This window comes from Ahaetulla prasina, chromosome 11 (assembly GCF_028640845.1).
Source record: "Ahaetulla prasina isolate Xishuangbanna chromosome 11, ASM2864084v1, whole genome shotgun sequence".
NCBI lineage: Eukaryota > Metazoa > Chordata > Lepidosauria > Squamata > Colubridae > Ahaetulla > Ahaetulla prasina.
In genome coordinates this window covers 28,331,527-28,358,524 of record NC_080549.1, presented here as the reverse complement: position 1 = coordinate 28,358,524, position 26,998 = coordinate 28,331,527, and the positions used below count along the sequence as shown (strand labels likewise).

The following is a 26,998-nucleotide window of genomic DNA, read 5'->3' as shown; positions in this document are numbered from 1 at the left end:
AGAGCCTGAATGACCATGGGCAATTTTTCTCCCTCCCCACCTTTAAATCTTTATTAATATGCCAAACCAGCTGATAAATGGGAACTGATCACTCAAAGAAGCTCCATGAAAAAGTTATCCTGTACCAGAAAATGTGCACTTTTGATTAAGTCGGCTGCTTTGCAAGTGTATTCTGGCAATAGCTTTGTCATGGTGTGGATGAGATCAAGGTTGACGAGGTAGAGGCAGGTCATTGCGGAAGGCCCAGGAGACAGATCAAACCAGAGGCCTTGAACTCTCTTCTGCTGCCCGACATTTGGGTTCCTCAGAGGGCTGCATTCATACAAATTAATAAAAAATCCTCTTATGGGGTCGTGTTGGCTTCAGATGTTCAGATTCTACCAATCTGCATTCAAGCTGACAGAAAACATCCCTCAAAATGTATTTCATACCAAGGGACATTTTAGAATGATTCTCTCCACAATAGCACGAGTTCTCCTTGCATTTGCTATGTGACAAGGTAAGCAAGTCTGTATATGAATATTTTCACATTCATGGTTTAGTCTCTAGCAGACTGCAACTTCGGGCTTCCAATAAATCTCACACAAAGATTAAAACCTTCTGTTGGACTTTCCCAATAGCTGCCAAATGGATTTCTGCTTCGGAGAAATAACTGGGGATGTTCTTATTGTGGAGAAGTCCTCTACTTAACTGACTTCACTGTTTACAAATTTGGTGAAAATTTGAAAGGGACTTTGTGGTCCTGTGGTAGCAGAGCATGAGCCCCAAATCCCCTTTGGTTGTTTGGGACTGGCGATCTTCAGGCCACCAGACACTATAATGTGAGAACCACTATCTGGACTTCTCTATGCAAAACCAGGAAATTCTATCATATATTTGAAGTGCTCTGGAGAACTGATTTTGAAAGCTGAGTGTCAATGTTCTGACTGACCCAACCAAATCAAGCAGAGCTGAGACGATCCAATCCCTGACTGCAAAACATTTTATTGAGTACATCATTTCAACACTGATGAGGGCAAAACCAGATCTAGCTAATTACCATGCAAACCCACATAATTAAAGTATAGGCTTCTCCCTCCCGCTATTAATGCTGGTCATATTGTCCAATTGAATGTCATTGTATTGTTATGAGAAAAAGTCTTTGGTTTTGACAAACGTCTGCCAAAGTAGCCTTGGTTCTCACGTTTTGTCTTCTTGATGTCTGGAGCCTACATTCCATCTCCCCCTTCCCTCCCCCCTGGTTCTCTGGCAAGATGAGAAGTGATAATAATTGCAACAGCAAAAGCGCAGTTCGAACTTGGCACTGAGTGCATGATTACAGCAGAAGCCTCTTCTACCTTGTTCAGACAAAATCTCTCACAGAGAAATATCTGTGCAAACTCACAAGATTTCTTATTGGACAGAAGTGTCAGAAGAATTTAGCATTTGTTTCAAAGAAGCAAGTAAATAAGGAAGAGTCAAGAATGACACTTGAGTCAATTCCTGGGTTTCCTCCCCTACCCCAAGATCCATAAAGGACTCAAATGCCTATATACTAACACTCAAAGTTTAGGGAACAAACATGGTGAACTTGAAGCATTAGAACATGAAGTATATGATATAGTTGCCATTACTGAAACTTGGTGGGACAAAACTCATGACTATAATGTACTGATGGAAGGATACAAATTATTCAAAAGAAACAGACCTAACAAAAGAGGAGGTGGATTTGCATTATATATAAAAGATCACAACATCTCAGGGGTGAAATTAAAAAATTTCCCCTACCGGTTTTGTGGGCGTGGCTTGTTGGGGGAGGTCATGTGACTGGGTGGGCGTGGCCAACTTGACATCACTCACATCGAGGGGCTCCTCACTGGCCCCTCCCCTTCCAGCCACTCCTTGTCGCGAATGGCAGGAAAATGGGGAGGGGAATATTCCTGCCTACCATCCTTCCCTCAGCCTGTGTTGAGATTGAGGAATGGATGACAGGCAAGAAAATCCCCTTCCCCAGTTTCCTGCCTTTCACAAAAACGGCTCCATTCTAGCTGCTCTCCCCTCCCCCTCCCTCCTGGGGACTACCTTAAAAGGGACAGGCTGTAGCAGCTCCATTGTGAATAGAGGGAGAAAAGTTAGCATTCTCTCTGCTGCATTTAACATTGAATTCTGTGGCAGAGAGAATGCTAACAATTCTCCCTCCATTCAGAATGGAGCTGCTGCTCCCTTTATGGTTCCCTCCTAGCCCCCTCCCACCTGGGACTATCTTAAAGGGACAGGCTGCAGGGGCTCCGTTCTGAATGGAGGGAGAAAAGTTAGCATTCTCTCTTACATTTAACTTTGAATTCTGTGGAATATCGAGCAGCCGGAAGAGGTGACCGGCGACTGGCCAGGCGTGGGTGGGGCCAAGGAGGGGTAATTACTATTGATTTGGCGAACTGATTGCCCATAATCCCTAGCGGTTTTCTTGAACTGGTCCAAACCGGTAGGATTTCACCACTGCTACATCTCTACAGAAATACACAAAATCAAGGATGAAAACCCCTGAACGATCAGCTCAGCTTTGCTGACACTTTAAGAAATGCTCCTGAACGGCTCCTCAGATGAGGACCCAGAATCAGCAGATCAGGCAGCAAATGTCCCTTCCAGGCGAGACAAGCCTTGGCTTTGCCATTTTCTCTTCTTTACACTTATTGCAAATGAGTCGTTTCAGCGCAATTACCGCAGGAAAGTTGGTGGCCACTTTTGTCCTTAGGAAGATATAAGTTATCATTCAGAATCTAAATATATTCCCTGTCACCTTGAAAAAGAAAAGAACCATGCAGAAAAGTTAAACATATTTAGGTCCAGCTGGAAGGGATAAGAAAAGATTTTGTCACCCAGATCCATATTCTTAAATAATCTATGTAAGCGAATTATTTGTTTTCTCTTCAGTAAGCCTGATTTCCCATAACAGCATCGTCTGTTGATAAACACCTTGAAAATGCTCTTGAAATGCTTCCTCTGCATAAGTTTCTCTCACACTCGTTTTGTCTAGGTCAGGAGTCCCCAACCCCCAGGTCCACGGCCCGTTGGGAACTGGGCTGTGGAAGTGGTGGACGGGCGTGTGAAGCTTCATTTGTGCATGTGTGGGATTTAGGTTGCGTGCACCAAACCATCCCCTCCCACCACCACCCCAGATCCATGGAGCCAGAAAGGTTGGGGACCGCTGGTCTAGAATAACCAAGACACTGTTTCAAAAAGTAGAAGCCACTCTCCATAGGTAGCCAAGAAAGGAATTGTACACATGGATTCAGACAATCAAGGTTTGCTTTTTAAAACTGTATTTGGAGGAACAACAGAATCCAAGGTTACAAAGATCAGAACTGGTTTACAGCATGAAATTTGCCCTCTGTCAAATGACAACTGTCACCTTCTATTAAACACACCACATACTAATGAAGTCAGAAACAAAAGGCTTATGTTTTGTCTTGTAACATCCTCTCTTTAACAGTTCCCAGTTCAGTTCTGTCTCTTGAGGCTGGGTGTACACGAACTCTCAGGTTTTAGCCTCTGCAACTGGGACGGATTGCTTGCCCTGGCCTCATGTCAGTCATCCCAGGACCTATGGCTGCAGCTGCTTCTGTGGTTGTGCCCAGCATCTCCATTGAAGTGTCTGACACTGAATTACACTTGTGTGTCTAAGTCTGACATTAATAAAGTCAATTACAATTTCTTCTATCAGTGTCAGTAAAAAAATGGCTGGTAAATAAATGGCTGGTTCTATCTGCTTTGGCACCATTAATTGAAGACCACTTCCTGGATATAATGCCATTATTCTCTTTAAGTATGGCCACATTTTGTCATGTAATATGCAAAATGTACAGCAGTTAGACTGATCTGCTCACCCATCCATCCACCCAATCGATCAATCAATCATCATTAGCTTTATGTATGCAATGATTTTATGATCATTGACCATAACAAAGAATCCATCTATCCATTTCATATTCTTTCAATGAATTCTTTGCCTAATTAAATCATTCTTAATCTACTGCTGTTTGATGCATTTGACAGGCAGTTCTGCGCCCTGGAGAGCTGGGTGGCAGTGGGGTATTGACTATTAAACAGACTAAGCACCTGCTTAGGGCACCAGGCCCAAAGGGGGCACCAGAAAGTTAAGAAAGAAACCCCCCCCAATGAAGATTGGTTCTTCATTGAAAGGAGGGTGGCACCAAGTTTCTCAGTGCTTAGGGCACCAGTGAGCCTTAATCCGCCACTGCTGGGTGGGTAGCTGTTCTGAGGACAATATTTCTGTTCTGAGGACAATATTTCAGCTGTTTGGCTGGTATTGATATTTTATAGCATCACAAGCTTATTTGACTGCATTAAGACCATAGAAACCTGTACAAGTCCATCTAGCTCCCACCCCCTCACAATTCTAGTGCACAGTCATTTGGGTGATCTCATCTAACAATAATCTATGTATGCAAAGATTGAATTAAAAAATATACAAGCAGATTAACAAATGTAACTTTTTAAAAAAGTGCCACAACTTTTGCAGAATTATTTCTGGCTCCAGCTATGCTATATATATAAGAAAGAAATGTCTATCCATTCTGCCCACCCCACCCGGCTCTCCAACAAGGACAAGAGCCTGGGGCCTTGAGCCCCTCTGCTTTCTGCACATTCAATGTGAAAACTGTCAACTTCACCTAAGAATGAAAGCCATCTCACACAGAAGAAGGACGTGCGCTTAACTCTGTCCTGACCTCTGAATGTCCTTCTCCTGGGCATCCTTCTCTGGCAAAGGGCTCCTTTCCAGCAAGAGGGACAAAGCTCAGGTCCTCCTCTGGCCGCAGCCCGACCCTCCTCCCTCCACCAGTGGTTTGCAGTATCCTCACAGGCACAGGTCAGGAAGCAGAAGAACCACAGCCCCTTCAGCCTTCCCGTCCTCAGCCGCAGCCCAGGTGGAGGCTGTGCTGTAAAAACATTCCCTGGCAAAAGAGTTCTCCTCCACTCTCTGAGGAGCCGTGAGTATCAAAAACCTTTAGTGTGATCAAACGGGAGCAAAGGAGGGCCAGCTGCCCCCAGTGCAAATAATGCAACCAACGGGCTATTCCCCACAAGAGAGACACTCTCCGCTCTGGCTGCTCTGCTCTGCTCTGCTCAGCAGGCCAGGAAATCCATTCGTACCATCAGATTTCCATGCTTTTCTGCCTTGGCTAACCCCACAGGTCCTCCATCTCAGCAGCGGGGCAGAAAATGCTGACCAGGGTGCAGAGAAGGCTCCATGTGCTCCAGAACAAGAAGGTGACTTGTCCAACTAAGTCAGAAATCTGTTTTTCCCACTTTAAATAACATTCTTTGGTACTAATACTACAAACACATTCTTTCGGTCAACATTGCAATATGTGAACACAGAAGCAGCTTAAGCTTTTACAAAGTGCTTCAGACAAAAAAGAACTCAGAGTTCCAGTAAAATTAAGGGACAGGATTGGAAAAACGTTTTCCCAAAGAAAAGGGGAAAACATAGATTTAGGCATCTTTAACTATAGAAAATCTTAAGATTCTTAAGCATATACATCTCACATCAAAAATAAAGTACAAGAAACCCCAAATCTGTGATGCACAGCCATTGTCATCAGAATTGTGATGTTGTCTAGGGTCAAATGCGCAAGTCCCTTCTTTGTGCAATGGGAATGCCCCTTTCCTTCAATTCACGGCCTTCCTTCTCCTTCCCAACTGACAAACGAACAAGACCAAGCGTGCCCCGGGGGGACCCCTTCTGGGGCGAAGGAGCAGGAGGAGGCAGCAGCAACGGAAAGGCCGTCATTCATCCACCCCCCACCCACCTTTGTCAGTCCTTTTACAACCCTGTGCATTTTCAGAGTGATTGGGGTCTGGCAAGTAACTTCTCATATCACAAAAGGCAATTTTCAAGTGGCAGAATAGAATGTACTCAAGCCTAAGTACACTTTTAAAAATGTGTAATAATTTTGATGCATAAAATGCACAGTACTAAAAATATGGACTGATGACTATGATTTTGTAAATGCTTTTCATAATTCATAAGCTTCCACCCCACCCACCTCAATTCCCTTGTACTGCTGCAGCAGTAGTCCACAGTAAATAAACTGAAGAAAGTAAATATTTAACTCCCGGCCACCACTAATCCATTCTCCAATATTTACATGACATTCATTAAAAAGGATTTGAAAGGATCTTCCAGAAATCGTCAGAAGATGAAGCTTCTCCTGGACCTGATGCACATCGGAAGATTGCTTGACACTGAAGAGACAGATGAGAAATCAAGCTGCTGGATGACAGGTTACAGCTACCGTAAATGAGTCATCCTGGGGTACTTCAAGATCTAGCAAGTTCACTGTGGTATCAAAAACATGAAGCAGCCATGCTAGATTGCAGAGGTCTACCAGAGGTGGCACTTTGGTTGCGCGTGGATCTTGAAGATGTCAGAGGAGGAACTTTGCCCTTTTGCAATAGCTTAGCATGAAGGATGCATGTTGCCCTTGAATTTCAAGATTTTCAAAAGATTTGAGTATGGGAGAAAAATACCCTGAAACCAAGTACAGCATACATGCACGCTGGAATGCCACGGACACGGTTCCCCACAGCCAGCTCTGTGGAAGGCACATCACAAGTACAATGCAGTGGAGGGAAGTTGAATCAACACACTGATCTGAGCCATTTGGGCTCATCAACTACAGAAGTGCTTTCAGCGTTTGATGGCCTTATAGGGGCGTCTGAGGCAATAGTTCTAAAACGAATAATGAAATTATATTGAGTCTGCAGGGAAAGATGGTTAAGGGTGCAATTCATCTAGATTGATGTATGTGGGAGGCGGAGGTTTTCAAATCAAGCACCCAAAATGTAGATTCCTGTCTTAAAAAAGAGCTTTTCAAAAAAATCTCTTGAGATAGCAGGAACAAGGTCCAGGAAAGCCCGAACATCCATAGCATTGTCACTGTTGCTCTGAGAATGAGAGGACAGGGAACCCCAGTACAGAAAATAGGAATAAGTTTCTATTTGGTTCCGTCTAATTATTGTTGTTAGATCCAAAAATTAAAAAGCAGCCAAAATATATTTATTTTAGCAATGCAAGGGACAGCATCACTCAAAAACAAAAGCTAATTCAGTGTATTGATGTTTTATTGTTCTTGTTTCTGCAGAGATGAAACCGAACGTTGGTTATTTTAACTCTGCATTGTTAGAAATGTAACCTTGTTTGTCCTTTAGCTGAAGCTTGGAGTGTGCAGGATCCATCAAAGATACAACGAAGGCCAGGTAATTAATGATCTTAAGCATCAGATCAAAATGACCCAAGGTGGGCAAGTTTTAAACTCCCAGCAAGGCACCTTGGAATCACAGCAGATGAAGAATCAAGCCGGGCCTCAGGAGGGCCAGGCAGTTCTCCAGATGTTTGATCCTAATTTCATCTTTGTTATTCTCAGTAGATGTCACCTTGTGCTAAAAAGTGGTACCTAACAGGAACATCAATCAAGATAATGTTCTCATTGCAACCATGGGCTTTTCATACGCTCACTTATGGTATCCCAGGGCGTGTTTTGAATTTTTTTTCCCATGTGTATTTTTTTCCCTGAAAAGCAAAACAAACAAAAAAAAAACCCTAATTCACCCACATGGCTTCTCTGAATTTTTGGCTACCAGCTCATGGGATTTCCTGGTAAGTGATACCATGGTGCAGCTGGGTTAGAAAAAAGGGACTTTGTTTCCAATAAAAAAAGAGGTATAATTTTGGGAGGATGGTTTCCTTATCTCCTTTGATAAGATAATGCAGTTCTGCTATTGTTCAACAGAAATTGCAGAAAGGAAAAAAAGGCTCCACCGTTGTTTTCTTGCAGTTTAACCCATCATGAACCCAAGTGAAGTTTGGAAGAAATTGTCCTGGGCTGGCCTAGGACGATGTTGACAGACGTTCCCAGGAAGGGTCTCCGAGTTGTATGATTTCTTAGATGGTTCCCTGCCATACATCAAAAAGCAAGTGATCCAAGGAAGTGAAATGAATGGCATGCAACGAGAGGCAGAGCTCAGGTGAGGCTAACAGAGACTGGGAGAGCGCTGGAAGGGGAAAAGAACACAACTGAGAATTAAAGGGAGGGAGGGAGGGAGGGAGGGAGGGAGAGTGTTCATGAAAAGATAAAAAAGCTCACAACTGGAATGTGTTCACATTCACTGGGCAAATGTTTTTACTTCTGGCTCATGGTCCACAGAAGAAGAAAGATGAAGTAGTACTAGCTACAAAAAAGCCCCACCGTTTCTGGGCGTTGGGAAAACTTCCAGCCCTTCTTATTCCTCACAAGGACCACTGCATGTGTCAGGGAGCCGTGGCTGCCAGTGTCTTCAGAGTGGTCTTCTACCACACCCACTGCCACAGGCGACACCCGGCTCCTCAGGTCTGCCCGAGAGAGAAAATGAAGCCGAAGGTCTGAGTGCTGGGAACACAATGGCTGTCTGTGGTCTCCTGCTCAAGCAGGGGGTTGGACTAGAAGACCTCCACGGTCCCTTTCAACCCTGTTATTCTGTGTGCATAGTTGGACCAAGGATAGGTGTCTTGAGCCTGATTGTATGTGTAAATGAAGCCCTGTCTGAAACCAAAGTCTAGCAGGCGCACAGATCGTGTGTATCAACTATGTTCTCTTTGTCTGCTTTGGGGTTTACATCACTCGTTGTTTCCAGGGACCCTTCAGACCCTTCCTCAGAGAGAGGAAAAAGAGGCTGCAAGAACTGCTAAAACAAACCCAAAATACACCCCCCCCAATCCAGCTTGAAAGTCTTCCCTTATCCCCCAGCATTTAATGACCTGCTTCCACTGGTTAGAAAATAAACAGCAGCAGGAAGAACCACCAGAAAAGCGGCTATGGACGTTTTTGAACCGACCTTTCCCTTGGTGCAGAGGGCCACCAAAGCCACGGTGGGGAATGCACAAGCACAAGAATGTAAACAGGGCCACCAGGCACCACGCCACAAAACCGAAAGAGGAAGTTCACGCACACAGTGAGCCACTGAAGCCAGCAAATGTCCAGACAGATCTCTCAAGGTGAAGGCAGTTCAGGGAAAAGCAGAAAACAGAAACCTGAAAGGGGGCCCAGCAAAGAGTTCTTTGTGGTTACTGTGCACCTTTGAGGACACACAGTGTGCCAAGGCACTGCAGCGCAGGAGTCCAGGGACCCGAGGAAAGGAGGCCGTCCACTGCTCGCCATCACTGGGCGTGGAAGTAGATGGGTTTCACTTTTCCAGAAAGGATCTTGGGAACCTGCACCGAGATGATCTCAGCCATCATTTCAGGGTAGTCGACGCTCACCATGTGTGACTTCACCAAGAGGTCAAATGTAAACTGATGCAGTTCTCTGGCAATCTAGAGGAGGAAAAAGGAGGTTGTCATAGGGAGGAACTCTTGTCTTGCTCAGCCATCTGCACTCTGGAGGACTGGGGAGCCACCGGCGGTTCCCAAAAGAGAGACGTTTGGGGTTGCTTCAAAGGCAAGGGGGAAGAATACTCGGGGGTCCCGCATATCCCATTGTCCTGGCTGGACTTGTGTTGCAAGGGCATTTTATTCTCCCGCAACCAGAAAAAGCACAATGTTCTGTATGGTGTGACTTTCTGTTTCATTTTGCTGGAGCTTCTAGAGCTACCCATGGCAAGTGGTGACCCACCCCCCTTCTTCTCCTCATCTGAGCCCTCCATCAAGGCAAGAGCTCGTCTTCAGACGGAAGGGCCAAGTCGTTTCGCTCCGTGGCCAAAGATGCGGCCCAACATGACAATGTCCATGGAAGAGGAGGTGCTGCCGGATGTCCCATCCGGTTCCTCTCAAAGCTGAAGGGCCTCTTACTTGCTCCTGCATAACTCTGCATTCCTCCCACACAAATTCAGATGGAATTTTTTCTTCTTCCCTAAACCCCACATAAAACGCCTCCCTCCTTACTTTCCCTTCCCCACACCACTCTCTGAAATATTAACGTGAAATAATTCCAGACATTTTATGCTGGCTTTGAGGCTGAATGCTCCTGCAGCCTTTTGTAAGCTAAGGATCTTGGGCAGAAAAATGCCTTGACTGTCCAATTGGCGGAGACCTCCTTTAAGGAGGTGCTGACGGGTGTGGCGCACATGGGCAGCCCAGGTTGGAATCCAGATCCAGTTAGTCACAGATCCCTAACTGGAATCATTTTTGGCTTTCCAAACAACAGTTCCCTGCTTTAAGGCTCAGCCCCTTCCCTCACTCCTTGGGTTTTTTAAACTCTTTGACGTACCATTCATTTGTCATTTCTGGTTCACTTCAATATTCTCTTTCCATCCACTGCATGGAGGCACCACTGTGGGGCCTGCAGCTGGAAATGCTCCAGGTACCCTCTTCTAAGCGTAACAGTAGCTAGGGATCCAACAGCACCCCCTGTTCCAATCCTACGGAAACTTAGCGGATGGAGCTTCCCCAAGACGCCTCCCTGGCAGGGACCATTTGAAGAGGACCGATGGAGCTTGGCTCTGAGCCAAAGAAACAACACTGAGCAAGAATTAAGGAGAGGAAGGGACTCCCCCCCCCCGCCCAAGCTGCACATGGCTGTTTATTGGTGGGCCAGAACCCCCAGTCCAGAAAGATAGAATAGTAACTAAACTTTCTTTTAAATTTGATTTAGTTAATACTAATACAGCAACAACTTTGTCTACAAGGTTTAAAGATGCTTAGAAATTTATATGTATACTTTTGGAGCTCTCGGGGGGCTGAGCCCAAGGATTTTGAGGCTGCTTGCAGCTCTGGGGCTTGAGGTTGTATACCACTGTGCGGTATCCACAAATTTGGAGGGCCCTCCAACTGGGGAGCTCCTATAAAAGGAATAAGTGAATTATATTTACAATATAATTATTCACCTCACTGTGGCAAACTCCTTTATGCAAGTCCCCTTGATCTTTTCCAAAAGTGATTCTGTGAGATTCTGTGACTCTTGAGCTTTGAGTTTCCTCTTTTTGAAGCCCTTTTGGTCTGAGCAAACCTTGCTCTGCACCCCAAGGTCCTTGGCCAACTCTCCCACTTTCACACTTACTGGCTGCACAGAGTCCAGGAGCTTTGTGAGCTGATAGAAGCGACGCGAACAAGACGTGGGGTTCTTCCTTTTGCAAGCGATGATCCGGTCAAGCTCCTTGATGTAGTTCATCCGGAGCTCATCAAAGAATTTCTGATTCTTCAGGCCATCCACTGGAACTGATGCAAAATAAGGAGAGGAAATAAAAGGCATAGAAGCAGACAAAGGAAAGAACCTGAGGAGGCAGTGCCCCCACCTCTTTGGTGGGAGGTGAAGGAGTCTCCTCACCTACAAAGGTGCAACCAACAGCAGGGCAGCTGCCACAGAGAACAAAGAATGTAGAATAACAGAGTTGGAAGGGATTTTGGAGGTTGCCTAATCCACCCGCCCTGTACTAGCAGGAGACCCTATTCCATTTCAGACAAATGGCTGTCCAGTCTCTTCTTAAAAGCCTCCAGTAATGGAGCACCCACAACCCCTGAAGGCAAGCTGTTCCACTGGTTAATTGTTCTCACTGTCAGGAAATTTCTCCTTAGTTCTTGGTTGTTTCTCTCCTTGATCAGTTTCCACCCATTGCTTCTTGTCCTGCCTTCTGGTGCTTTGGAGAATAAGTTGTTCCCCTCTACTTTGTGGCAGCCCTTCAGCTATTGGAAGACTGCTACCATGCCTCTACTAATCCTCTTGCAACCCTTCTTCCTATCTTTTAGCCTGATAAAGCTTATTTGGAGGCTGTAGTTTCTTAAAGAAGTCATGTCCATTAGCACCGTGGATCTCATCTACCATGGATCATTTACAGAAACAAACAAACAAAAAAGATGTTGAGACTCTAGAAAAAGTGCAGAGAGCAACAAAGTCGATTAGGGGACTGGAGGTTAAAACATATGAAGAATGGTTGCAGGAATTGGGAAATGGGAATGTCTAGTTTGATGAAAAGAAGGACTAGGTGTGACATGATCGCAGTCTTCCAGTATCAAAGGGGCTGCCACAAAGAAGAGGGGAACAACCTATTCTTCTAGATACCTGAGGGCAGGACCAGAAGTAATGGGTAGAAAATCATGAAAGAGAGATCCAACCCAGAACTAAGGAGGAATTTCCTGAGAACAATTAACCTGTGGAACGGCCTGCCCCCAGAAGTTGTGGGTGCGCCTTCACTGAAGGTTTCCAAGCAGAGACTGGACAGCCATTTGTCCAGAATGGTACAGGATCTCCTGCTGGAATAGGGGGTTGATCTAAAAGAACTCCAAGGTCCCTTCCAACCCTGCTATTTTATGTTTTGTTCTAAGTGCAAGACAGATAAATGAAAAATGCTACAGCTTACTAATACTGAAGAGGAGCAGAGCCTTCATGCAGAGAAATTCTTGAGGAGTAATCTGAAGCCATCCAAATTCTTGAGAGAGATGCCGCATCCTGACACATTGGCTGTACATTCTGGATTTGTGCATCCGGTACCTGGGAGAAGAAAAGAAGAAAGACAGAGAGAGAATCAGCTGACAAAGCCTACCTTTCTTCCAAGGCCAAATTCCACACATTTCACTATTTGAGAAAGGTCTAAATGTTACAATTTCAGTCTTGATGGCAACTTAGTATTTCTTGCCATCCAATGCAAGTCCTCTGAAGGGTGGTCACATCGTGGTGCAAGTTGACCTCTCCCTCCACAAAGGTTCTCTTAGCTCCAAGCTCTGAGCCAGTTCAGCCCCCTTCCGTCACTCTGCAAAATCCCAGCCTCCCCTCCCTGGGATTTCTGTCATTTCATATGAGAAAGCTTGTAGCAAGGAAACACCGATGCCCCTCGGCTAACATGCCCCACTGGGAAATCGCTACCAAAGCAGCAGTGCCCCCCAGGAGGAGTTTCCCGTCTTCCAGCTGCAGTTTATTCCTGCTAGTCTTACTACTCACTGAGCCACGTTACATCTCTGCCATCAACTTTTGCTGAGTAAGGTTGAGCATCTGGGTTATAAATATGTGTCTGTCTCCAAGGAATGAAAAGACGGATGCGGAGATGTGGAATCTGCCAACAACAGAGCCCCTTGGATGCCCGAAAAGCGCTCAATCGATTGGCACACCCACCTGGACATCTGAGATTCCAAAGAAGTTTCCCTTCTATTTTATTTATTTATTTATTTTGTCACAACAATATATTTAAGTATCATACAGAGTCAGGTAAAGTATTCCAAGCACTGATGATTCTGTTACAGAAGTCATATTTTCTGCAATCTAGATTAAAGCGGTTGACATTAAGTTTAAATCTATTGGTTGCTCTTGTATTATTGCAATTAAAGCTGAAGTAGTCTTTGACAGGAAGGACATTACAATAGATGATTCTATGAGTTAAACTTAGGTCTTGTCGAAGGCGACGGAGTTCCAAGTTTTCTAAGCCTAGGATTTCAAGTCTAGTGGGATAAGGTATTTTGTTGTTTACAGAGGAATGGAGAACTCTTCTTGTAAAATATTTCTGGACACGTTCAATTGTATTGATATCAGAGATGTGGTGAGGGTTCCAAACAGGCGAGCTGTATTCTAGAATTGGTCTAGCAAATGTTTTATATGCTCTGGTTAGTAGTGTAGTGTTTTTGGAAAAGAAGCTACGCAAGATTAGGTTTACAAGTCTTAGAGCCTTTTTTGCTATGTAGTTGCAGTGGGCTTTGGCACTTAGATCATTTGACATGAAAACTCCAAGGTCTTTAACGGGATGGGGGTTATCTGTAAGGTAATGTCCATCAAGTATGTACTTAGTGTTTGGGTTCTTTTTTCCTATGTGTAAGACTGAGCATTTGCTGGTTGAGATTTGGAGTTGCCAAGTTTTAGACCATTCTGATACAAAGTCAAGGTCTTTTTGAAGGGTAGCTGTATTGTTGGTGGTGTTAAATAGTTTGACATCGTCAGCAAAGAGAACACAATTACTTGAGATATGGTCACAAAGATCATTAATGTATAGTATGAAGTGTGTTGGTCCAAAACGCTGCCTTGAGGAATGCTACTCTTGACAGGAACAGGATTTGATAGAGCATTGCCAATTTTGACCACTTGTTGTCTGTTAGACAGAAAAGCAGATATCCATTTGTGAAGAGGTCCTGAAATGCCAGAGGATTTTAGTTTAGGAGAAGTTTATCATGTACTACTGAGTCAAAAGCTTTACAGAAGTCTGAGGCTTCCGGTTGGCAACGCAGGCTTCGTGGACGTTCCTTTGGGATCGTCTGCCCTGGGTTTCGTCAAACCGTCCCTGACAGCATAAATGGGCTGTCAAACGGTTTGGAATTCTCTCCCCCGGGTGAAGGGGGAGGGAAGAGTGGTCAGGTTTTGGGTAGAGCTCCCCGGGAGCCCCTGGAATTTAACCAGGGGATCGAAGGGTGAGAGCTCCCCTTTAGCCTGACGAAGCTCCGTGCCCAGGGTGCTTCTGTTTATACAGAACGAGAAGCCGCAACCATCTCTGTGCCAAGATTTATTTCTAAAGAGAATTCAACACAGACAGAACAAAGTAGGAGGACTAGCAAGAATTTGCAAGTAATAAATCTTAACTTTGGCTCTTAAATAGCTTTCCTTTGAACTAATGTTCAACTTGAGTGGATTTAAAATGGCGTTTGCAATATACAAAGGAAAGTGAAACTATAAAGAAGAAGAACATAACAAGCTACTTTTTTAAACGGAATGAACAAGAATTGTTAATGATTTTTTTCTCTTTTTACCTTTTTACCTTTTTCTTTATCACAATGTTTAAGAAGAAAAGTTTATTGAATTTTTTTTTCTCTTTTTGGTAGATTTTACAGTTTATGAATGGCTCTTAAGCAAACAGATCTAACTATTAAAATCTTGCAAACTTCTTCATTTCAAATATGGAATTTTTTTTTAATTTTTTTTATAGGAACTTTTGGAGGCTTATCTTTTCTTAATAAGTTTTTAAACAAGAGATTTTTACACCAATATATTAAAGATTGGAAATTCTTTATTGTTAGATGTTAAGCTGATTGGTGAGCAGATGGTGGAAAATGTGTAAGGAAATGTGTAAGGAAATGTGTAAGATAGAAGACAAGGGGAAGGAGAATGCTTAAGATGTGATTTTGATGGTATTTTCTTTTTTTAATATATATATATAGGGTTTAATTTTTACAACTGACTTATTTTGGGTATATCACTATTTGATATATGTGAGGTATAAAGGAATGGGAAGATGGAATATTGTTTAACTTTTGGAGGTATGGATGTAATGTTGGTATTTGGTTAAATAGAATTTAATTGTTATAATTGATATATTTTGGATATAAGTTATAATTTTAATAATGTTATTTGATAGATGTAAGGTAAATTGAAGAAATATTAATATTTGCAATGTTATTTGATTTATGTAAGTGATATTTTTGGAGATTGAAAATGTGTAAGGAAATGTGTAAGATAGAAGACAAGGGGAAGGAGAATGCTTAAGATGTGATTTTGATGGTTTTTTTTTTAAATATATATATATAGGGTTTAATTTTTATAACTGACTTATTTTGGGTATAAGATGTTACTATTTGATATATGTGAGGTATAAAGGAATGGGAAGATGGAATATTGTTTAACCTTTGGAGGATAGAAAAATTTATGGATGTAATGTTGGTATTTGGTTAAATAGAATTTAATTGTTATAATTGATATATTTTGGATATAAGTTATAATTTTAATAATGTTATTTGACAGATGTAAGGTAAATTGAAGAAATATTAATATTAGCAATGTTATTTGATTTATGTAAGTGATATTAAAGATATGAGAAGATGGAATATTGTTTAATTTTGGAGGATAGATAGTAAAATTTAGGAATTTAAGCTGGAAATATGAATTATATTTGGGACACTGTTTAAGGAAGAAAGGTATATTATAGAAGAATTTCTGATGAATACTGGAAGATGGAATATCGTTTTGGTCTTGATCGATGAAGATTGGATATTAAAAACTATAAGATTTTGAAGACTTCAGGAGTGGAATGGATTGATATATATTTGGTGTTAATTGATGAAGATTGGATATTAAAAACTATGTATTTTATTGATGAACTGGAAATACTAATTTAATTGGAAGATTCTGAAGATTTTAGGAGTGGAATGGATTGATATATAATGGACTGGAAGAAGAATGTACTTTTTTGTTTCTGGAAGGGGAGTTAAGGTCTTAGAGAGAGGAGTGATTTATACCCTGTACTTTGTTCTGGGAAGTCTCGGGGGGTGGGAGGGGGGGGAAGGGGAGAGAGGGGGGGGAGATGAAGGATCAATGTAAAGGAGACTGTATATTGAATAGGTTGTTGGAAAATGAAAATAAAACTTTTTACCAAAAAAAAAAAAAAGCTTTACAGAAGTCTATGTAGATTGCATCTATTGTTTTGCCTTGATCAAGATTTGTAGTCCATATGTTTTTACAGTGAAGTTGTAGGTTGCATGATAATTTTTTCCTGAAACCAAATTGTTTATTGGAGAGTAGGTTGTTAGTTTCTAAGTGTGAGGTAATGGATTGGTTGATGATTGATTCCATGACTTTGCAGGTGACGCAGCACAGAGAGATTGGTCTGTAATTTTTGACTAAGCAGGGGTCTCCTTTTTTGAAGATAGGGATGACTGTGGCTAGTGACCAAAGTTTGGGAAAGGAACTGGTCGTGAAAGCTTTGTCAAAGATTATGCTAGTGGAAAGTTTTTTAAAGAAGTATGCACATAGTCCATCAGGTCCAATAGATAGCGATGGTTTCAAGTTATGAAGAGCTTTTCCAACATTATCTTCTGTGAAATCTATATGGGTTAAGTCATCATATTCATTGCTGGTACGTTTGTGGAATGTCGGATATGTGTCATCACTGTTAACAAAAACTGAGCCAAAGAAAATGTTAAAGAGATTAGCTTTAACTGTTTCGTCATTGCATTCTTTGCTGTTAGAATCTTTTAGTGGTGGGATGGATCTTGAGTCTTTAAGTTTATTGTTAACAAAATTATAAATGGTACGATTGGAATTTGTGTGCAGAAGGTCCTCTTCTTGCTTGGTGTGGTAATTTGTGCATTCAGTTTTTATTTGGTTGCATATATTTCTGTAGCAGTTTTTGAAATTTGCTACATAGCCTTTTTTGTTTCTTTTCCAGAGGGATTTTTTTTTTGATTGAAGCTTTTTTATTGATATGGGTAGTTTGCTTTTCCTGATCGTGGTGGTCATTTGTGGTACATATAGTTTAATGACTCTATTGATTTCAATAGGAAAACTCTATAGTGGTCTTCAGCGGTTATGCAGGTTGCAGACAGTTTTTGCCAGTCCAGAAATGAAAGATCATTGTTTATAAGGTCGTAGTTGGCTTTTTTGAAGTTGTAGTTGGGAATACTATTGTTATGACGATTTAAGTATGGACGTATATTGAGACAAAAATCAATCATGCAGTGCTCGCTGTTGGAAAAAGGTTCTCTAATTTGCAGTCCTTAAATTGAGTTTTAGTTGTTGCAGAAGATGAGGTCAAGGCAGTTATTGAGACTTGTATTGTTAGTTACAAGTTGTTCAAGACCTAGGTTTGTAACAGCGTTGTATAGTGTAGTATGGATTGGATCAGTTGTACATTCATTAGTTATCCAGTTAATGAGAGGTAGATTTAGGTCACCCAGGAAGATGAGAGGATATGGGCAAGAGGTAGCCCAGGTTAGCAGTGAGGTTAGCATATTTGCATGAGCGATGTCGTAGTCAGGGGCTCTGTAGCATAGTAAGAAACGAAGTGTGGTATTAAGGGATAGGTCGCATACAATAGTTTCAGGAAGAGAAAGTTTATGTGCAACTTGGATATTTTTTAGATTCAGTGACTTTTTGTAAAAGATAGCCACTCCACTACCTCTTCGGTTTTCACGATCTGATCGATAAACTTGATATTCTTTATTTGAGATAATGGAGTCACGAAGGGATGAGTTCAGCCATGTTTCACAAACAAAAATGATATCAAATGTATCACTGTTTAATAAGAGGATAAATTCAGGTAATTTGTTAACAATGCTTCTTGCATTTATCAATTTGCATTTGAGATCTGTAGTAATTGGTGTTGAAGAGGTAAGGGGCATGCATACCTAGTTTTGGATGTTAGTAGGTTGGGGGTTGTGTACAACAGGTGGTTGTATAGATGGTTGGATGGATGTTTTGGGAGGTGAGTGTTTGGATGTTGGGTATTTGATTGTTTATTGAGATGTTTGGTTGAATGGTTGGTTGGGTGGCTGGTTGGATGTAGTTTGGCTGGTTGATTGGATGGCTCTTTGGGTGGATTGTTGGGTGGCTGTTTGGATGGCTGTTTGGATGGCTGGTTGAATGGCTGTTTGGATGGCTGGTTGATATGGTACTTGATTGGATATTGGGATGGCTAGTTGATTGTTATGGGTGATGGGGGGTTTGGAGGTGATTTTTTTGATTGTAGGTTTTATTTTTTATGCAATCAGCACGGTAGTCAGCTCAGAAACAGGTCTGAGCTCATCTCAAAGAGACACCAAGTCACGATGGACCTTCGAAAGTCATGGAGAAAACTTTCATATGCTGCTACTGCCTGTGACGAGTCAAGAAGGATCTTTCCTGATATGGAAATGGCATGTCTTCTTCATGTATGTAAGGTCAGGAGTTTATAGGAAGGAAACACGGACCAAGAAAGGAACAAACAGATCCAAGATTGCCTGATGCCAGGAAAACAGGCAAGCAGGGCATAATTTTCCAAGATAGGGTTACCATCACTTTTAAAAAATATTTCATAAAGAAGCAGAATTTTTGGCAAGAAAACTATGCCCATATTTATCCACAACACAGAAAACAAAAAACACCTCCAAAAATATAGAACCTAGAATGCTGCAATTTGTGTCTAATATCAAAAAATGGGGACAGAAAGCTAGAATCCAACTGATGTTGCAGAAATAATGTTGTTTCTGCTAAGAGAAACCTGTTGGAAATCCATGGAATTATGTCATTATGTTGAAGTTGGGGATGTCGACTCTCCAGCTGAGAAGGAAGATTTTGGTTGCAAGCAGGAGAGGGCATACAGGCATGTAGGTGTAACTATTTACTGAAGACTCTTGGGAAGTAATAGGACCTTTCCCTTTTTTTTAAACACAATAACAGAGTTGGAATGGACCTTGGAATCTTCTAGTCCAACCCTCTGCTGAAGCGGGAGACCCTATAACATTGTGGACAAATGGTTGTCCAATCTCTTCTTAAAAACCTCCAGTGATGGGGCACCCACAACATCTGAAGGAAACAACTTCCACTGGTTTATTGTTCTGTCAGGAAATTTCTGTGAGATTGCTTCTCTCCTTGAACAGTTTCCATCCATTGTTTCTTGTCCTGCCTTCAAGTGTTTTGGAAAATAGGTTGTCCCCCTGTTCTTTGTGGCAACCTTTCAAATATTCAATCAAACAGAACAGAGCTGGAAGGGACCTTGGAGATCTTCTAGTCCAACCCGCTGTTCAAGCAGGAGACCCTATACCATTTCAGACAGGTGCCTGTCTAGTCGTTTCACTGGTTAATTGTTCTCACTGTTAGGAAGTTTCTCCTTAATTTCAGGTTGCCTCTCTCCTTGATTAGCTTCCATCCATTGCTTCTTGTTTTGCCTTCTGGTGCTTTGGAAAATAAATTGACCCCCTCTTCTTTGTGGCAGCCCCTCAAATACTATGTCGTCCCTGGTCCTTCTTTTCTCTAGACTAGCCAAATACAATTCCTGCAATTGTTCTTCATATGTTTTAGTCTCCAGGCCTTTAATCATCTTAATTGCTTTTCTCTGCACTTTTCCCAAAGTCTCAACATCATTTTTGTAATAAGGCCTTATTAAGGCTTTATAAAGTGGTACTAATACTTCATGTGATTTTGATTCTGTGTCTCTGTTTATACAATCCAGGATTGTATTGGCTTTTTTTCTGCCCCACACTGCTGGCTCATGTTCAAGTGATCATCCACTAGGACTCCAAGGTCCCTCTCACAGTTACTAGTTTTAGCCAGGTTTCGCCTAATCTGTACTTGTACCTTTGGTTTTTCTTGCCTAGGTTTAAAACCTTTTATTTATGTGGTAAAGCCACATTAAATTTCATGTTGTGGGTAAGGCCCATTGTTCAAGTCCGTCAATAACTTTTTGGATCCTGAGCTTGTCTTCTGGGGCGTTGGCTATTCCTGCCAGCTTCGTGTCATGCAAAGTTAATGAGTTCCCCTTCTATCCCCTCATTTATTCTATTCCCTCATAAGTCATTTATGAAGATATGAAGAGTCCTGGCCCTAAGATCGAACCTTTTGGTACCCCACTGTTTACTTCCCTTCATGTAGACGTAGTTCCACTAAGGACTTACACATTGAGTGCAGTTTGTCAGCCAGTTAGAAATCCATCTGGCTATTTATCCCACATTTTTCTAACTTACTAAGAAGTAAATTGTAGTCTGCCTTACTTGAATTCAAGCTTATTATATCCATGGCATTTCTTTGGTCCATTAATTTAATCACTTTGTCAAAGAATGTAATAAGATTTGTTTGGCATAATCTGTTTTTGACAAACCCATGTTGGCTTCTGGTTATAACTTTATTTGTTTCTAGGCATATGCAGATCTCAGTTGCTTGCGTATCTTTTCCAGGATCTTCCCAGGTATTTATGTCAGGCTACTGATTTTCTAAATGTAGATGCACCCGGTCACAATTTGAGTGACAAACCAGTAAGATAATTACTTTTCTGAACATGGACCAAAGAGGAAGAAAGAAGAAAAAGCTGCTATTGAAAAAATTTGAGGTCTTGGACCAGGGGTGAAATGCTCCCGGTTCGGACCAGAGCGAAGCTTGGGGCCTGGGTACTTATGGGACCGCCTGCTGTTACCCCATGCCTCCCACCGACCCGTACGTTCACACAGAGAAGGACTTCTCAGGGTGCCGTCCGCCAAACAATGTCGGCTGGCGGCCCCCAGGGGAAGATCTTTCTCTGTGGGGGCTCCTACTCTCTGGAACGAGCTTCTCCCTGGTCTACGCCAAATACCTGACCTTCGGACCTTTTGCCACGAATTGAAAACACATCTGTTCATTCGCGCGGGGCTGGCTTAAGGCTTTTCTCTTAAACTGTCTAGATTTTAAATTTTAAATTCTATTTATGTTTTATATTGGGGTTTTTAGATTTTAAATATTTTAATTTTTCGGCCAATTGTATAATAAGTTTCTTAATTCATTTTTAATTGTACATGGTTTATGTTTTATCTTGGCTGTACACTGCCCTGAGTCCTTCGGGAGAAGGGCGGTCTAGAAATCCAATAAATAATAATAATAATAAGAAGAAGAAGCTCCGCCTACCCTCCTGGGTGTCATTACTTCCTGGTTTTAGCAAGGAAGTAATGTGTTTTTTACCTTCTGCGCATGCGCAGAAGGTTTTGCGCATGTGCAGAAGGTCTGCGTGCACAAGTGTTGTGTGTGAGCGAAGTGATCGTGAACATGCGTCACATGCACTTCCGAACTGGTAAGAAGGTAAGTAGCTTTCACCTGTCTTGGACCCAGAAGGTGATCTGTCATTCAACTACTTGTTTTTCTTGATCTTTTTTCTTGATTCCCGTTTTCCCTGTTTTGTTTTTGGGTGTTTCAAAATGAAAATATGCAACCCAATTCTCTTCCACAGATGAAAATCAAAATCTTTGGTGAGTCCACTGTGTATCTCTATCATTGATAATCCAACCTGACCAGTTTTGTGTACTGGAATTTGGGGAACTGGGTTTTATGTGCCCACAAATCATCTTGAGAAATGAGCAGGCAGAGCTAAGAGTCACTAAGAGTGCTATGTTCCAGAACGCCTTCTGGAAAAGTTCCTGTAACTGATAATTAGTGGAATCACGATTGTCTATCAAATGAACTCCATAGCGTTACAAGGTCATTACTTGTCCAGGTCTAGTGCCATAGAGGGTGCACTCTTCTCTTTGCAGAGCACCTCTCCCTCTTCTTTCATGAGAGGCTTTGCAGACCTCTGATTCTATCTATGGATTCTTGAAAGGATAAGATTCATGTCATTACTGCCTCTTCAGCTGCTGGAAGATTTCACACAAGAGACTATTCTAAATATGTAGATGTCAAGAAACCAGAAAGGAACCCAGGAAGTTACAGGGTTGGAGTTGACAGAATTATCACCATGTTATGAAACATTCTTCAAAAGAAACCTTTGTGTAATAAAAGTATTATTTTTAGTTTAGGTTCATCTAACTAAAGTGAGAGGGATAGATATGTTGCACCAGCAAGTATGTCTTCTCTTCTCTTTCCACCATAGTGTGCAGTCGGTCACTGCCTGAAATTCTTTTTCATCAGATTATGGGCACTTCAAAATAGCCAGAAGAATGCTTTGGAACTTTCATGATCACAAGCTTGTCTCTGTTGCTCATTAAAGCAGCCATGTTTTTTCCAAGTTTCTAAATAACTCTAAGCATAAATGGTATTAATGGTATGGCTGACATTTTATGGCTGTTTTAATGAGTCCACTGGTTAAAGTTGCTGGATCTTTTTTTCAGGCTTGCTTGGTAGCTTGAAAGAAAATGTGGCTGCCTTAATGACTAACAAAACTTGAAAGCAGTTCTTCCAAAATATTTATTACTTACCTAGTTCCCTTCTCCACTTCCTATTTCCATAATTATTCTTAGGGTGGAAAAATATCATGAAGGGAGCTTTTATAAGAGATTTTTTTTAATGATCCAGAATTATCGTATAACCTGTAAACTCTTCCAAAAATATGCTACATTATAACGGCTAGCTAACAAGCCTTGGAAATGGATCTTGCCATATAAGGTGCTGTAAGGGAAATAGATATACTGAAATACTAGAATTAGTAGAAACTTGCTAATTGTTTCCTGCAACATATATATGTATGATATATGATGTATGATATATGATACCTGCATGCTGTAAATATTTGTTTCCTGTGACACAGACATATATATTATGCCCTTTGTAGTTATAACGCAAACATGCCACATTGACTAACTTCCTGGACTGTTGTGAAGTATCTGGCATTTGTCAAACTATATGTTCCAACTTTTGATCAGAGCCTTATTTCTTCCCCTCCTGTCGATATCTCATCTTTGATCTTTTGAGTTCCCTCCACTCTAGGGGGCTAAATAGCCAAGTGTGAATACAAAGAAGATGATCAGGAAGAGAGAACGCTGATGATGCTCATTAAGAGGCTCTACCCTGTTTGAGGGGATATACAAACCAAATTCCAGGGAAACACAAATCAAAGATGCCAGAATTGGAGGTTCATGACGTTCCTAAAGAATATACAAGGGATTCAGATTTCCTCTCTTTTGGTAGTTCTTCCCTGCATGTATCTTGCATGTGTTTGGAACAGCTAACCATTTAAGCTTGATCAAGATTAAATGCTATTTTACTCAAGCCTCTGTTTAAGTTTCTTGTTTGGCATTTATAAGCTTAAACATATTATTATTGGACCTTACAGTGCCTTATTAATAATACTTTATTATTTGACTGTTAGGCCATACCAGAACAAAAAATATAATATATAGAGTAGTAATAAAACTACTAGGGATGCGGTGGCTCAGGGGCTAGGACGTTGAGCTTGTCAATCGAAGGGGTCGGCAGCTCGGCAGTTCGAATCCCTAGTGCTGCCGTGTAACGGGGTGAGCTCCCGTTACTTGTCCCAGCTTCTGCCAACCTAGCAGTTCGAAAGCACGTAAAAATGCAAGTAGAAAAAATAGGGACCACCTTTGGTGGGAAGGAACAGTGTTCCGTGCGCCTTTGGCGTTGAGTCATGCCGGCCGCATGACCACGGAGACGTCTTTGGACAGCACTGGCTCTTCGGCTTTGAAACGGAGATGAGCACCGCCCCCTAGAGTCGGCAACGACTAGCACGTATGTGCGAGGGGAACCTTTACCTTTACCTAATAAAACTACTAACTAGAAAATATGGCAAAATACATAAGTGAAAGAAAATACCAATCTTAATTTCTCTGTCACCTCGACAGTTTACCCCATAGATTCCTATCTAAGCTGTTCTCAATTTACTGTTTTGTTCAGATAAAAGGCCTTATTGAAATGTGCCCTCCCAGAAGGCTGTGGTGCCTGTTCTCTTGCCACTTATGGCACATGCAACTGCAGGCAGGGTCATCTGAAAACAAGCATGTAAAGTACACAGCTAGATCTTGGAAATTCGTTTCTGCTCTGTAATATCTGGCTATAATGGTCAATCTGAATCCTTCTCCAATGGATGCCCAGGGATTGAAGTAACTGAATACATGAACTGTATATAGAAACTCTGTAGTCAAATGGTGTGAAGAAAAGAACATGGGAAGTCCTCTGTCTGACCAAGACCTGGGATAGAGAAGCCAGAAGTGCAGAAAACAGTGGCTACGTTTGGGTCAGGACAGCTACATGTCAGGTGGTGTATTGCTTTACAGAACTTTGATCCTCCAAGCTGGCATCTAAAGCATCAGCATTTTATGCTAGAGATCAACAAAAGATGGAATATTTCAAAGGATGCACAAACATGAGGAAAGGACCAGTCTTTGCTCCTTGAGAAAATATAGCATACGCCTGGAAAATACATATTCAATTTACACATAAAAATTTCTATGGAAGATACTTTTACTAAACACTTCTAACTAGGAAATAGCTCATGTTTAGACTTAGACTTCTACTTTTTGAACCATCTACTTTCCAGAGATTTTGATCTCTGCAGCTGCCTCTCAGAAAAAGAGAGCATGTGAAACAAAGCAAACATTACCTAGAATTCATATTGTGCGGCCCCACATTTTGCCTTTTGACTCTTGTGCAAATGTAATCTCACCCGATCTCAATGACATTGCATTCAAGGAATCAAACCCTTGGGACTTCTGGTTGGCTCCATTGGTGATGGAGACGGTCTTTTCAGACCACCAGCCCCAGATCACGTTAGAGCCGCCTAGACAGCAAAATCTGCTGTCTGACGGCTCGGAAACCTTTCCCTCGGGAGAAGAGGGAAAGGTGAGAGTATGGGCGGAGGTAGAGCTCCCCGGAAAGCTCCAGGAGTGATTTTAGGGGCTTGAGGGTGAGAGCTCCCTGTTTAAGCCCGAGAGCTCCAGATCTGGGACGAGTCTGCTTTTTAGCAGACCAAATCACCGCGACCACCTCTGCGATCAATATGATAATTTAAATTGATAAATGGCAACACAGACAGAGCAATGTCAGGAAGGTGGATAAATGCAAGTACCAGACCTTAGCTCCGTTTTTAATAGTACTTGAGAAGAGTACTTAAGAAGAATAAGAAAATGGCGTTTCTATCTAAAAGGGCATGAAAGTGAAAGTTAAGGAAGTTCTCATTAACAAGGCTAGCGCTCTTAGTTCCGTTTAAACTTTTTGAAATTTACACTTATATGAAGATTTTATAAGGAGAATAAGATATTCTCTTTTTTTAAAAAGGATTATAGACTTACTGAAATTGTTGCAAGGTATAAAATTAAACTGAGAAATGGTTCTTAAAGATACAAAGTTTAATGTTAAGGACGGTGGAGTCTTGTCATTTCAAATACATAAGCTACAGGAAGATATGAAAAAAAATTTAAAGGGACTTTTAAAGGAAGCTTTGGAGTCACAATTTTCGGTTATAGATCAAAAATTTAAGCAGATTCAAGAGGAAATCCTGGAAATTAAAGATCAGAATGAGGATATAAGAAATGATATGTTGGCAGCATTTAAACAACTGTGTGAATGTGTGATCCAGTTGGATGATAATAATAATAATAATAGTAATATTTTAATTTGTATACCGCCCTTCTCCCGAAGGACTCAGGGCAGTGCACAGCCAGAATAAAATACAAAGAAAACAGTACATATAATATTAAGAACAAGCCCTTAAAAAACTTATTCAATTGGCCAAAAATTTTAAAATACAGTAACACCCTATAAAAATTTACAAAAATTGAAAACCCATAAAAGCAAATTAAAATTTTTTAAATCAAGCCAGTCCAGCTAGACGGATGAAAGAGTAGAAGAAATTAATCAAGTTAATTTGAATTTGGAAAATAAAATAGAGGAGGTTAAGACAAAGGTGGAGAAGGTAGACGATGAATTGGTGGTGTTGCAATTTAAATCAATGGAGTTTGCTCTGAGAGTTAGAGGACTTAAAGAAAATAAGCGAGAGAATTTAAAAGAAATTTTTGCAGAGGTTTTTGCACAGGTGACTGGAGAGCAACCACAAGATGTTGTAATTCAAATTGGAAAAAAAAAATCATGTTAATTCTAAGGTTGCCAGAGAGAAACAGCTACCCAGAGATATAGCGATTTATTTTACAACCAGGAAGATGAGGAATAAAATTGTACAAGCATCTTATAAAAATAAAATCCAAATATTAGGACAAGAGATATTAATTTGAAAGAAATTCCTATTAAAATGTTAAGAAGTAGAAAGGATATGGTTTAGATGGGATGTTCCAGCTGGTTTAACAGTAAATTATACAGGAAGAAGGTATTGTCTTAATACAGTACCTAAAGCAAGAGATTTTTATATAATGTATTAAAGGCTGGAAGTCCACATCAAATAGTTGGGATTAAAACTGATGCAGAAGAAACATTGGAAAAAAGTAGGGGATGTAAAGGAGAAAAGATTGAGTCAAGTGGTTATTAATTCTAAAGAACAAGGAGTAAAGAAGCAACAATTTCAAGTGAACAGAGTTTCTCTTTATGGGAAAGGTTAAATTATAATTAACTTTTGTTAACTTATATATGTTTGTAAGAATAGTTATTTGGAGTTTGTAAAATTTATTTGTATCTGTTTGAATTTATAATTTAAATGTTGAAGATGTGATTGTAGTGATGTTATTTGTTTATATATGGTTGAATTGTCAACAACTGAATTATTTGATTTGGGAGTGTCTTGATAAAAACAGAACAAGAAATGAACTTAATTAAGGAATGTATGAAAATGGTTATAAATTATTTGGTAATCTATAGTGTTGGATATATGGGGAAGAATTGGGATTAAATGTAAACAGTATGTTTGAATTTATATTCTAAATTTTGGCGTGATTATAGTAATG

At 41.1% G+C, this 26,998-nt stretch overlaps 1 protein-coding gene across 2 annotated transcripts in view; it reads right to left on the bottom strand.

The window, feature by feature from the left end:
• Positions 1-964: 964 nt before the first annotated feature.
• AR (androgen receptor) overlaps positions 965-26,998 on the bottom strand; it is a 215,305-nt gene continuing 189,271 nt past the window's right edge. Inside the window, exons 6-9 of one of the 2 annotated variants that reach the window (XR_009156682.1) lie at positions 12,331-12,461; positions 11,034-11,191; positions 9,115-9,352; positions 965-8,055 (exon numbers count right to left, since the gene is read on the bottom strand). Coding sequence is in view for 1 of the 2 variants with exons in the window: in XM_058196667.1 (XP_058052650.1) it covers positions 9,197-9,352; positions 11,034-11,191; positions 12,331-12,461 (445 nt within the window). In the remaining variant the exon portion in view is untranslated. Of the gene's footprint in view, positions 9,353-11,033; positions 11,192-12,330; positions 12,462-26,998 lie in introns of both variants that reach the window. The other variant, XM_058196667.1, reaches the window with a different exon arrangement.